We start from the raw sequence: 14661 nt of genomic DNA, 5'->3' as shown, positions 1-14661 counted from the left end.
TTGCCATGTGGGCTCAGGAACATTGTCGGTTAACACAGTTTGTTGCTACAACTACAAATGGAAGAAAAAAACTCTACCATGTAAAGAGAAAATAATATATAATATATCAACACCCAGAAAATGTGCTTCTTTGGGCCTGAGCTCATCTGAGATGGACTGATGCAAAGTGGAAAAGTGTGCCGTTGGTCTGAGTCCCCATAACAAATTGTTTCAGTAAATCATGGACGCTGTGTCCTTTGGGACGAAGAGGAAAAGGACCATCCGGATGGGTGCAAAGTTCAAAAGCCAGCATCTGTGATGCAATTGGAATGTGTTGGTGCCCAAGGCATCGATAACGTGCATGTCTGTGAAGACACCATTAATGCTAAAAGGTACATACAGGTTTTGGAGCAACATATGCTGCCATCCAAGCAACGTGCTTTTCAGGGACATCCCCGCTTATTTCAGCAAGACAAGAGTGTGAGTATCAGACTGGCCTGCTACCCATTGAAAATGTGTGGCACATTATGAAGTGCAAAATACGATGAATGTACAAATTAATTTGTACATCAAGCAAGCATGGGGGAAAAAATTCCACCTACAAACCTTCAGCCATTAGTGTCCTTAGTTCCCAAGCACCAATTGAATATTGCTAAAAGGAAAGGTGATAGAACACTGTGGTAAACGTGCCCCTTTCCCTGCTTTTTTTGTGTTGCAGGCATCAAATTTGAAATGAGTGAATATTTGCAAAAAACAAAGCTTATCAGTTTGAACATTAAAAATATCTTGCCTTTGTAATGTATTAAAAATGACTTGCAAATCATTGTATTCTTATTTACATTTTACACAATGTCCAATTCTTCATTTGGAATTGAGGTTTGTCAAAGAAAGTAAGCAAGATAAATAAATTGTTAAAATTAGCAATGCACTGACATTTCAGCGGCCAAAATGTTTGAGCCAAAAGTGAATTTTGGGTTTCGGACCAAAAGATTTTTGACATTGAGGTAAAAAGGCCGAAAAACGTTATTTATTAATGCTAAATCATAGCCTTGCTGTGGCCAACACACAATCGTGTACACTACATAGTAAAGAAATGTTTGTGATTTGGTAATTGTTAAAATCTAAATTGCTCTTCAGAAGGGGATTTGCAATTGACTGGCGACCAGTTCAGGGTGTTTCATGGCTTTCACCCCGAGTTAGCGGAGATAAGCGCCAGCACGCCTGTGACTCTGATGAGGAAAATGGATGGGAAGGGGTCCAGAAGACCTAATGAGCCTCACTGTCAAGAGAACCTTATCAGCATCTCAGCATTGACCAGGACAAAACTGTCCAGTGTAAAGACAAACATTTTGTTTTTAAAAACATATCACAACTTGGTCAAATATGACATCTGATACTTTTCAGTCTTCTTCCGTTTTGCAAGGAAAGTTTGTTTTTGTTTAACATTTGTATTTGCTGGGGCAACTGAGTCCAAGCTCGTCTGAAGTTAAAATCATCAACCAAACCATTCAAGGGTGGAGGTAAGATGAGAACATTCGTGAAGTTTATTCACATTTATTGATGCTTTCCTGCCTCCCCTCCCACTATCTCGCAGAGAGATGGAGAAGCTAATACGGTGGAGAGGTCTCTCTAAGAACTGGAGATGCAGCTGGACCCAGCCAACTGTCAGTTAAAAACAAACAGTCAAGTTTATGATCTAAAATGTGATCATTTACAACAAAGAGCGTACATTTAAAAGTGCCATATTCAGGATGATGGATGGTTTAATGGCTTTTTTTCTGAGTAATGTGGTTTGTGGTGTTGTGGCAGTGACCAGGTGGGATGATGTTCGGTAATATTCCTGAATTGTGTGATGGCATTGAAATAATGAATACAATAATAGTCTTCTTCTATGAGAGTGGTGGTGTGTATGTGTGTCTGGGGGGGTGTTACAGAGGTTGTAGAGAAGGAACGTCAGGAGAAGCATAACCTCTGGGAGCAGAATCCTCGGCCACCTCGACCCAGGTGGTGCCATGCAGCAGGTAGCCGGATCGCACCCCAGTGTGTCCGCCAAGGGAGCTACAGCCGTCTTCATCGCAAGTCTGCTCATTCATGATCTCGGGAGTCGAGGGAGGTGAGCCATGAAGCTGGCAATCATAGACTCCTTCAGGCTTCTTTATATTTGCGCGCTGACGTCACTGCGGCTGTCCGGCGCGTAGTTTGCCTTTATACTCGAGCGCAACCCACTCGCGCTGTTTTGCAAATGTGCTGCAGTTCCCCTCCAAGTCAGGGGTGTCGCTACGGCTGGTATTGGATAGGACACCACGGGGTGGAGTTTCCTCTGCATTTTCTGGGCCATTTCCAGTAGCCGTTTTTACTTTCCTTTCAGTAACAAGGAACAAAGCCACAACAATGGCGACCCGGACAGAACAAATGGACCTAAATGACCAGATGATACGTTTAATTATGCTGCAAAATCGATCGAGAAGGCGGCGACGTAGATGGTAACCAATGGTCACGCTGGTACGTCATCACAGCATGTGAGTAAAACGGACCAATCACGAGAGATGATCTCCGCGGCAAGCTACGCAGACGTGCTGCGTGGAGCAATTCGTCGGTCGCGTGATGTGATGCGGCCGTTGTCGGACGCGCGACCGCGGTAGCATAAAGAGGCTTTTACTCTGGAGCTCCTTCGACAGACAGCGGACAACCTGTGGCAGGTTAGCAAAGGTCGTATTTTCAGGTCTTTTTTGTTAATGCTATGCACTATTGTTTAGTGTCACTGTTTTTTTTTTTTTTTTTTTTTTTTTTGCTGACTTCAGGCTGATATCCGTTCTCAAAGAATCAGATCGGGGCACCCCTACAAGCAAGCACTCAGGTCACGCATGCCTGGGGCTGGCTATGCCTACAACTACGAGGCAGACTCACCACGTGCCCCACCGTACCGCTCACTAAAATATACAGCATACAGACTGCATAGCAAGCATGCTAGAAAGTAGAGTGTTAATGAAGTCATTACTTGTACAGTGAGATGTTTTGTGATGATGATGACAGTTCCATTATTTACTATGGACATGTACTTTCCCAATCTGAGGTGAACCACCACCCCTGACGAGATTCAGTCCGCCTTAGAGGTTCCATTTTGTGATCCTTGCAGACTTAGTCACTCTTAACATCTTCAAGTCAGAATCCTTTTGGATTCTTGTTTGTCGGTTCAACTGAGATTCGAATTTTAATACTCCAAATGTGTTTCTTTAAAGGGTAAAGTAATCCCAAATTAACTGTATAACAAGAGTTTTGAAGTTCGAGATTTTATGGAAATGAATTTTGATCAGTACTTTCACTAGCTGACACAAAACTGACCTGGAATATATAGTATATCCTACAAGGTACATGATGGGCGGCTTCTGTATGGAAAATGTTCACATTGCTGATCTTCATCATCAACAGGGCAGGAGGTTCCTTCAATGGGTCCTTCGGTAGTGTTGCAAGTTTCTGGAACCATCACTGACATGCCGTCATGCTCCTCCCGAGCGATTGTATCCACATTCGATTGGTCAAAAATGTTTTTCTCCTCCGCTTCCTCCACATACCTTCCCAAAATTAGAGAGTGGAGGTTAACATCTCTGTTGTCTGTTTTTCCAACCACCCCATTTTCCAGCTCGATTGGCTGTATCCTCTCTGCCGTTAAACTAGCTTGGTATGAAACCGGACTGTTGGCTGAGTTCAAGAGACAGTCAGAAAGTGAGGCTGTGTCTATGGTTGACTGTTTGGATGCACCATTTAAATAGGCTTGAGGCTGTGGACAAAAAACACCTACAGAGAAGAAGCCAGAGTTTGAGTTTGAAGTGTTGCTTGGCAGTGGTTCAGGCTGAGCTAAGAAAGGAAGTGTTGGGGACGACGAGGAGAGTAGGTTGGAGGCCAAATGCATTTTGTAATCACTTCCATAGCCAGAAGAGTCTTCTACATCCCAAAGAGCTGATGTTCGACAGTCCTTCTCTTCACTTGGAGAGTGCAGTGTTGGTATCATCGAGAGGGAAGACAAGAAGGCTTTGTGGGGCACAACAACCCGCACCTCTTTACTGTGATGGATGGATGTCTAAAACACAAAAAGAAAGACATCAGAAAATCATGACAATACATCGAAACAAAAGTGTAACACATCAGCTAAAAGACCTCAAACTGTTAAATGAACAAATATCCAGCCTTATTTAACAATTGTCAGTAGGTGAAACGGCTGCCTAGAGTACTGAAAAAATGACTGGAGGACTTGACGAGCAACATACTTATCAAAGTCAACAATGACATTGAAACTCCAAAGTCAAAGACAATTTTTAATTTGTGTGTGGCGTCGTACGAAGAGTCAGCAAACAGTATCTCGTAGCGCGTATTGCCGTTTGGATAAAACGTAACTTATTTAAGAAAAAAAAAATAACCCAGAAGCGGCGCCGGTGTTGATCGCGCCTCTTAGTGCTACTTTCCATCCTAGGATAATTTGTGGTTTTAAACCAGTGGGGAATAAAATTATTGGATCTAAGATAAAGAAAAAACGGTTTTCAGTTTTGCATTGTCACGCACACCCAGTTTAATCCATGTAATGAGTGTTTCAATTTTATATGGGTGCTGAGAGCATTTAGTATTTGCAATGTGGCAATTGTGTTGTGTGGGGTGAAACATCTCATCCAGTTCAGTTAACAAACAGATTTGACAGACATTCAATTTCGCAGATACATACAATCACTACTGACATTGGTGTGGTAGTACACTGGGAGCATTCATGCAAAGTTCTTAAAATGTCACGCAACACTCACATTCCGTGAAGCTATGTTTACAGTAACTCTCAATCGTAGAGTGCAGTAGCTCTCCACCGCCTGCAGGTGTCGCATGTGCGCCATCAAAATTTCCAGAGGGCTTGGCAGCACCCTGCAGGCGATTTTTAATATCAAAAGAACATAGTTCGTTGCTGAATTTGAGTCTTGATAAAAAGGTGGCGGATATTTATTCCATTGTTGTCAAACACTCACACTTAAAAACCAGGTTTCTCAAATTCCTGGTCATCAAGTCAGTTTGCAGAAAAAGGTCTTTGTTAGTGAGACCCTTCAGACTGGCTGGGGGGATGACTGTTAATTAGTTTAACGTATGGGTGAGAAACCAGGTTCCCTGTTTCTCTACTTTGTTGATGAGATTCTTAAGACTGGGTGGTAATTACTTTTGGACCAGGCTTTTCTTGGATGTATTGTGTACGCAGACTGGCTTAGCAGGCAGGCAGAGGCAGATTTGCAGGGGCAGTCAGAGATTGGAGGTTTCTGGGTGCCATTTGTTCCATCAGGGCATACTCTCTACAATCTCCTTGCCGCTTATATGCAGTGATTTCTCCAGATTCTCTGAACCTTTTGATGATATTTTGGACCGTAGATGATGAAATCCCTAAATTCCTTGCAATTGTACATTGAGGAACATTGTCCTTAAACTGTTCGACTATTTTCTCACGCACTTGTTCACAAATAGGTGAACCTCGCCCCATCTTTGCTTGCTCCTTTTCTACCCAATCATGGCACCCACCTGTTCACCTGTGGGATGTTCCAAACAGGTGTTTGATGAGCTTTCTCAGTCTTTTTTGCCACCTGTCCCAGTTTTTTTGGAAGGTGTTGCAGCCATAAAATTAAAAGCTTATGATTATTTGGTAAAAACAATAAAGTTTATCAGTTTGAGCATTAAATATCTTGTCTTTGTAGTGTACTCAATTAAATATAGTTGAACATGATTTGCAAATCATTGTTTTCTGTTTTTATTTATGTTTAACACAAAGTCCCAACTTCATTGGAATTATGGTTATACATGGGTAGAAAGAGAATTTTGATTTGGCGGGTCGATTTTGGGGGTGCATATTTCACTCAAAAGCATATTATACACGAGAAATTACAGTAACGTTACAGAGGCTTACAATAACAGTAAATATACTTTTTCTGACTAAAATCTTCCTTGTTTATGATGAACTCCTCGAGCTATTACGCTACTACTCCTCGAGCTATTACGCTCATGATGGATTCTATGGCCGTCCTGTAGAAGTTCACCAACAGCTGGTGCTTTCCTCAAGCACCTCAGAAAGTGGAGCTGGTGAAGTCCTTTTTTTTTTTTTTAAGCCATCGTTGTTGTATTTAATGGATCACTTTGTGTCAGGGCTGATGTGGACTCCCAGGTATTTGAAGCTCCGCACCTGGTGAGCAATGGACTTTTTCTTCCTGAAGTCGAGGATCATCTTAGTTTTTGCAATTTTGGAAATAGCCAGAGGGGTCAAATGTTACGGAACGTCCGTATTTTGTTCTGGAAATTATTGAACGGTACGACCGTAACACCGGTTGTTCGGGAATATCGGGGTGAAGAATATCCAACGTCCGACATTACCGCCTAAGTACGGCGCTGTGTCCGGCCACCGTGATGAAAATTTCATCAATAAATTTGATGAAATAAACACTATAGAGTTTAAACAAAAAGAGACGGACGGGGGGGGAGAAAGCTGCTTGTGAGCACTCTTTTTTTATTACGCCCCCTGGCTGCCGAGCCGCAGAGGCGAAAGTTCTCTTTGCATCCGGTGTCAATGCATCGTAAGTTACGAATCATCGCCTCCAGGGTAGCCAATAAACTACACTTCTTACCATGTTTCTTACATGTATCGTTTACGTTATCACGATGGGAGGGCGAGGAGTGGGCAGGAAAAGACAGAAAATCATTATGCTAATTGCTAAGCTATCGTGCCGTGAAGTCGCACAACACCGGAATAAGTGATTGGGTGATACAATGCACTTGTCTCACAGGTCTGGCTGGAACCACATTATAGCAGAAACGTAACTAAGTTTGAACAACAAAATAAGGGAATGGGGATGCAAACGTAAAATAATTCACTGCCTCACAAGACGCCCTCTGAACCGGAAATGAATTAATACGTCACTGGAGACGTCATCTGAGAACGGCGTGGTCGGGTTAAAAGTATATTATGAATGATGAATATTTGTAATATAAGATAACCTTTAATAGTCCCACAATGGGGACATTTCCACAATTTCAGTAGTATCCAATAATGGATATAGAAGCTATATATGTAATATAAATCTAAACAATTACATTCATGGAATAGAAATCTTTTAGAAACTATAGTCCATAAACTACAATTTAATCTATCTACAATATTATTTGTTTGTTTGTTTGCAAAGTTGAGTGCTGAGTTTTCATTTACCTTTGAGATCTGATTTAATAGACCGCCTTATTTATTTATTTTGAACCAAGATTGAAAACAGAATTGGTAGAGGCGAATTAATCCATATACAGATATTTTTGACGACGGTACGTTGAAATCTCATATACTTTGATTCAGGGTGCAACTGCGTCTGTCATTACGAGGTTGATGCAAAAAAACATTCAAATACATATTGACGCCATAATTCATTAACGATTACAATTATAGAGTAAATATGTTGTGCAATTGAGCGGGATGCAGAATTATTTTTATCCTATTACAAAATATACTGCAATAACTGTCCCGCGGTAATGTTCTTGAAAAAAACCTTTGAAAATATGGAAATTCAGAGAACTTTGGACAAATTTAATCTGGAAGTGAATTTGTTTAGGTTCGCAGCTCTGAATAGCGCATATTTCCGCAAGCTCCTCCCTCCAAAGTTGGAACTTCAAGACTGTTTGGACTGCATGGATTGTCTTTGAAACTTATATATAGTTTCAAAGACAATATACGGACAGTGTCACATCCTCTATCGGTTTCTGTGAAGAGGTGTGGATACCGACAAAGTCATTTCGCACGTTTGGTAACAAGATGGGGTTCACTCCCAAACTTCAACAATTTCGCCTGGCTAAAAAGGACGCCTACCACAGTGGGGACAGAGTCCTGTACAATCGGGCCAGAAACCAGCTGACAAAGGAAAGTAACATTGCAAAGAGAAATTATGCAGAGAAGATGAGAAACCAGTTTACTGCTAACCACTCAAAGTCAGTCTGGCGTGGTCTAAAATCGCTAAGTCACTACAAGCAACCATCCCCCCCCCAAGTGGAGAACAATAAAGGACTAGCTGATAACTTTAAGACCTTCTACTGCAGATTTTGAAAGGGACACTTTCACACCCCACACCCACCCAGCCGCAACACCGATGACCACCATCACAACTCTGACTCTCCCTTCTGCATTGACCATCCACGAAAAGGATGTGAGATGCATCTATCAACAAAATATCAACAAAGCTAACTTACCAGAACTGAAGGCACATGCCTCTTTCTCAGACAGATGAATCCAGTATAGGCCAGGAGGATCACAACGATGAGACCAACAATGGACAAAATACACAACACAGCTGAGATCAGCGGGTCTAGAAAGAGCATAAATAAACGGTTGTGAGATACATATTTTCTTTGTTCATATTAAAAGCAAACGATAGATTTAATACACATTTTATTTATTCAGTGAAACAGTTTGGAAAGAATGAGGAGCCATCAAAGGACATAATTTAGGATTACCCCTCACACTTCAGTACAGTACTGAAAAACTCTCTCATCCATTCTGAAACCCCCTCAAACACGACTGAAATGCTCTCACATTCACTAGTTTTCCCCCGCTCATACACTGTAGACTATAAATACACTCTCACACATACACTACTGAATTTATTCCATTCACAACACTACTGAAATGCTTTAACACACACATCAGAAACGTACACGCACACTACTGAAACTCCCATGCACAACTGAAACTAGTGTTGCACCAAGTACCGTTACCAGTACCGTACCGAGGTTTGTTGACGCCAGAAATAGCGTGGGACCAGTTTTTTATAGTACCTGTATTTAAAAAAAAAAACAGGCAACAATACTCCAATTGTCTTAAAGGCCACTTTTAAAAACTAAAACTAATAAACAGACACATTTAAATAAAAACATTAATTTATAATAGTAAAATTCATTTCACATAAGACAACATTTTGCAAATCGAAACAAATGTTGCCTTTGTCTATGTCACAGCCAGCAGAGGACGAGGGGTGATGTGTCGTCCCAATTTCAAGGGCCATTTCCCCCTTCATCTTGGCCCTTCAAACGAAGGGCAAGACAAAGGGTAAGGCCCTAGGGATAGAATTGGGATTGGCCCTTTGAGAGAAATACCTTTGAGGGTGGACAGAGGGTTGCATGTGTGTGGCTGTGCGAATATGCACGAGCCAGCGGGAGGGGGAAATGGCAAACTGCCAAGCTACTGCAGAGTGCAGACTCCACTTCCTCAAAGAGAAACAACACGCAAGAAGCATCATTTAATATTCACTACTCCTCACTCTTAGCAGTGGGCTAATCAGTTTTCTCTGGCCGATAGCATGCGTAAGCAAACATTAGCGTGCGTTAGCATTAGCATGCATTAACAAGCCTTACTTAGCAGACCAATCCGGGAATCGGGGAGAATAGAAATCAAACCGAATGCAAAAGGGTAATCCACTTAATATCCAAGTGGAGGTCCACTGTTTGAGTGTCGTTGCTCCGTACACAATTAACAACAGCAGCGACTGAGTAGGTACAAATTAATTGTTTACAATGAAAGAAATCAAATGCATCCATCCATTTTCTTCCGCTTATCCGAGGTCGGGTCGCGGGGGCATTAGCTTTAGCAGGGAAGCCCAGACTTCCCTCTCCACAGCCACTTCCTCCAGCTCTTCTAAGGGGATCCCGAGGCATTCCCAGGCAAGCCGAGAGACATAATTTCATAGGCCGGTGCCTGGGTCGGGACCACTCGGAGGACGCCAACCTGTCAGGCCGCACTCCTTCAAGTAACGACACCCCCATTCACGACACCGCCGAGTCCCCTGGAGCCACCTCGACACCACTGAACAGACTTAAAAAACTTGACTCGTTTCTCTGTCATCTTGTCCAACCACCGCACGAAGAGCGCTACGACCCCAATGTTGCTGGTGGAATTAATTTGCATGACTGCCCAACAGACGACGTCATCCTGGCCTTCAGTTAACGCTGAAAACATTTCGCTTTCCCGTTAACCCCGTGCCATGTCTGCCGCCACTGCAGTGGGCGTATGCGCCCCAAAACTCCAATGGAACCATCGCTCGTTAACTCACTGCTTCCTAGTAGTCCCCAATTTGCTTATGTTGGCGCGGATGTACTTCTCCGACTGGGCGTTCAAGTTGACACTATTAACGATGTTTTGTGGTCACACGCTAATGGCGGCTCCGCCAACCACGTTGTCCACATCGTCCAACCGTTAAACCGTTAAAAAGTTGACTAACCAAGCCGGAACCGGTCCACAGCGTTCTTTCAGCCTTCGCTGGAGTTTAATGGCCTGGGTTTGTCGCATGCCACACCCCTCCTAGACGCTTCCCGAACAACCATGCTGCTGATTCACAACCACACACGGAACGACATTCACATGCCCAGATCCACTAGGCTTGGCCTCTTGATCTGCTCCGACTTCAACCTCACGGTCCCCGTGATTGGTCACCTTCCACTAGACCTCTTCCCATTGCCTAGGTCTGGTGGAGTACAACTCACTGTTCCTTCGCGACACATCACTCTCGTTCCAGTGGGACCTACTGAGAGTGATGACATCATCAGAGTGGACCTGGCTACAGATCAACACCTGGTGATCTTTGCGCTCAGTACAATCCCAGCTGCACCCGAAAGTGCGTCTCCCGCGAGTTCACCCACTCCCTCAAACTCATCGAGAACCAACTCGCCTGCACCGGAAACACCGTGTGATAGTCGCCTACTCCCTTATCCCGATGTTGAAACTAACGTGCGGCAGATCCTTGCGGATGCTGATGTCCTAAGTTCCGATGACGAACAACAGCGTTAAACAAACACGGCGCGTCATTTGATAAAGACTCACGAGACTGCAAGCCTAACAGACTTGCACCTGGGCCTCACTCAGACCCATCGAATACAACAGCAAACGGTTGACAATCTTATAAAAGGGGGGACTGCACCTGCGATACCAAGCAGGCCTGCCAGGGGTCGCCCCTGTGACACTGGAGTTGCTCTCGACCTTTTGAGGCCACTCGACCCTCAAATAAATACAAATATTCTGCCCTTCGAAAAGCAATTTGTGGACTCTGCCCCTAAACAATGGACTGCATTGTCAGCCATCACGCTGAGCTTCATAGTGACTTCTCTACAGAGCTGGCCCGCTCCGTCGAGGGCTGCTAAGTCTTCTTTCTTCTTCCGTGACTTTTACACATACATGGCTTCAACAGCACACGGTTTTGTCTCTCCTTAGAGACCTCAGACTCCCCGTGCACTTCTTCTCTGGAACTTGCAAAGTGCACCTCCTACCAACCCACCTCTCACTCAAGCCACGCCTGGGCCCCGGCTCTTCTAATTCACCTGCAGCATCCACTGGTGATGTGAGCCTCCTTCTGTGCTGGTTCCCAGCCTTCCTCTTCTGTTCCACATTGTACATGATGGCAAAGTTGCCTGCCTTTCTTTTGATCTTTCTGTGCCTCGCCGTGACCGGCGCTCCTTCTCGTCTTCTTTCCTGCGCGCTGCATTCGCATTAGCGTGGACTTTCGTTATTGCGCCTCCGTGAAGCGCACTTCATCACCATTCGTGGCTTCGTGCGAAAGGGGGAGGGGGTCACACAAGACTCCGCCCATGATGCACAAAACGGAGGATGGTCCACACACTGAGACCGGACCGGTCAAGCAGGTCCAACCTCAGTGACAGCATCCTTGCCACGCCAAGGACTGCACCATGTCTGCCAATGCAGACGCCCGAACGAGACACTGGTGAAACTGAACGCGCTGCTGCGCCGCCAACCAAAAACATAACGACCGAAATAACGGGTATCCTCAGCGCCCCCACCGGTGATGTGTGTAGTACCATCAAGACACAACCTCGGGAAACCCAGAGCGGAATCCCCAGACGTTCAAAGCGTTTTGTAGGGGGCCTACTTATGGCTGCCGCCTCCCTTGGCACATTGTTTAGCATAGGAACCTCCACAGTTAACGCCATCATCTTAAACACGGTTAAGAAACAAATTGGAGAACTCCAAACTGAAATTCATAACATCCGACGTAGCATGGAGAGACAAACCTCTAACCTCCAATCGTTAGGCGAGACACAAAAGGGCACTATCCTCGTCCTCAACACTCACAGTGTCATCCTGAACCACACTAAACAGAGCATAAGTAAACTGCTGTCAGTGGTCCAAACGGATTATCCTCACACACAGATTGTTACCACATTGATGAATGACATGCTACGTGTAAATCGCTTCATCCATGGACCACTTAGCAATGGGTAGAATCCCTCCGTACTTGGTTCCCCTGAGCTTAATCGAAATCATCTAAAGCTCGAGCAAGCCCCATTAGCCCTGTCCGAGCCCACTTGGCTTTTTCTCTCGAGAGTTCCAATGTCCTTTATGTCAACCCTGAGTTCCGAGAAGTAGCCCACCTCACCCGAGGTGACGAGGACACATCGGACCATCCCCGCCTGTAGAGCATCCTGCAAGCACTCTGAGCTACCCAGTTTGGGGGCCCGAGCTCAGTCCGAGGGAACAGAAGCGGACACAACGTGCCCGCTCCGAACGTCTTGCAAACAGAGACACCCGAGAGACGTGTGTCTGTCTGTCTACATATATATATACACACACACACACTGAAAGAAAGGGCACTTTGGAAATCAAGGGAATAAGGGGCTCCAGCACCAAACTTTGCATGCATACACCTGCTCCTCATAAATCATGCCTTGAGATAACTTATGTTGGATCTGACACTTTATAAATAAAGTTGGACTAAATGTACATACATTCAGAATGTAAGCTGAACGATAGGATGCCAAAATATAAGAAGGACTATTTACCTGATTTGTAATTCCCTGGGCTAATGACACAATGATGGTGGCTGTAGTTGGACTCCCTTGGGACAAGGCTGTCAGAGAACTGAACTGAGATGCAGTATTGCCTGCCGGGAGCAAGGTTCTTCAGAACAGTTCCCTTCAGAGATTTGGTTTCCTGAAAAAACTGTACCCAACAACAGAGACCACACAGATGCAGTACAATATTAGTGCAAGGTAAAATAAAACCGTTCCGAAACTTTAGAGTGAAACAGTGGCCTCATAACTTTACTTGCCAACCGTTGAACTGCAAACGTAAAGGAGCGGAAACAGAAGTTGATCTGAAACAGTGGGCTTTAGCTTTCTGATGCCAAAAATCAGAATAGGAAGAGCCAATCATGACAAAATGTCAGCAGTCAGATAGCTTGGGTATTATGTCCTTCTTGTGAATTCACTCAGTTGCTTAATTTGTACGTTGTGTAAAGTACAGAAAATCAATTTATCGTAACTTAGATTGACAGCCATGCAATCTCTAAGAGCACCTAACCTACACAAATAGATACTATATAGTGAACCCCCACCAATTTGCGGTTCGCTATTCACAAATTCAGCTTTTCACAAATTCAGCTTTTCACATTCTTTTGAGGATAAGCGGTACATAAAATGGATGGATGGATATTCTCAGCGATTTGCTGAAAACTCACCTATTTGCAATTTTGTGCTGTTTCTGTAATCTCCTAAAATACCACAAGATGGCATCAATGAATTGGTGTGAAGAAGTGATGCATCTCAACTGAGACTTGGGATGCCTCTTCTTCTTCTTCTTTTCCTTTCGGCTTGTCCCGTTAGGGTTCGCCACAGCGCGTCATCCTTTTCCATGTAAGCCTATCTCCTGCATCCTCCTCTCGAACACCAACTGCCATCATGTCTTCCCTCACGACATCCATCAACCTTCTCTTTGGTCTTCCTCTAGCTCTCTTGCCTGGCAGCTCCATCCTCATCATCCTTCTACCAATATACTCACTATTTCTCCTCTGGACGTGTCCAAACCATCCAAGTCTGCTCTCTCTAACTTTGTCTCCAAAACATCGAACCTCGGCTGTCCCTCTGATGAGCTAATTTCAAATTTTCACATAACTAATTTTAATTTCAAATTGTCACATAACACACCTGACACCTTCCTCCACCCGTTCCAACCTGCTTTGACCCGTTTCTTCACTTCCTGACCACACTCCCCATTGCTCTGGACTGTTTACCCCAACTATTTAAAGACCTCCACCCTTGCTATCTCTTCTCCCTGAAGCCTCACTCTTCCCCCACCACCCCTCTCATTCATGCACATATATTCTGTTTTACTTCGGCTAATCTTCATTCCTCTTCTTTCCAGTGCATTCCTCTATCTTTCTAACTGTTCCTCCAGCTGCTCCCTGCTTTCACTGCAGATCACAATGTCATCTGCAAACATCATGGTCCACGGGGATTCCAGTCTAACCTCATCTGTCAGCCTATCCATCACCACTGCAAAAAGGAAGGGGCTCAGGGCTGATCCCTGATGCAGTCCCACCTCCACCTTAAATTCGTCTGTCACACCTACAGCACACCTCACCGCTGTTCTGCTGCCCTCGTACATGTCCTGTATTATTCTAACATACTTCTCTGCCACTCCAGACTTCCGCATGCAGTACCACAGTTCCTCTCTGGGTACTCTGTCATACGCTTTCTCTAGATCTACAAAGACACAATGTAGCTCCTTCTGACCTTCTCTGTATTTTTCCATCAACATCCTCAAGGCAAATAATGCATCTGTGGTACTCTTTCTAGGCAAGAAACCATACTGTTGCTCGCAAATACTCACTTCTGTCCTGAGTCTAGCCTCCACTA

At 44.3% G+C, this 14661-nt stretch overlaps 1 protein-coding gene across 4 annotated transcripts in view; it reads right to left on the bottom strand.

Moving 5' to 3' along the window:
• Window positions 1–1517: 1517 nt before the first annotated feature.
• Window positions 1518–14661, bottom strand: part of crfb2 (cytokine receptor family member b2) — a 44684-nt gene continuing 31540 nt past the window's right edge. For all 4 annotated transcript variants that reach the window (XM_061692272.1, XM_061692273.1, XM_061692275.1 and 1 more), the window contains 3 exons: window positions 12808–12967; window positions 8215–8330; window positions 1518–4057 (listed from right to left, as the gene is read on the bottom strand). In XM_061692272.1, coding sequence (XP_061548256.1) covers window positions 3341–4057; window positions 8215–8330; window positions 12808–12967 — 993 coding nt within the window. In that variant the 3' untranslated portion in view covers window positions 1518–3340. The remainder of the gene's footprint in view (window positions 4058–8214; window positions 8331–12807; window positions 12968–14661) is intronic.

Source organism: Phycodurus eques, chromosome 12, assembly GCF_024500275.1.
Source record: "Phycodurus eques isolate BA_2022a chromosome 12, UOR_Pequ_1.1, whole genome shotgun sequence".
In the NCBI taxonomy this organism is placed as follows: domain Eukaryota; kingdom Metazoa; phylum Chordata; class Actinopteri; order Syngnathiformes; family Syngnathidae; genus Phycodurus; species Phycodurus eques.
Note: the sequence above shows the minus strand (reverse complement) of the source record. Positions and strands in the feature narration are given on the sequence as shown.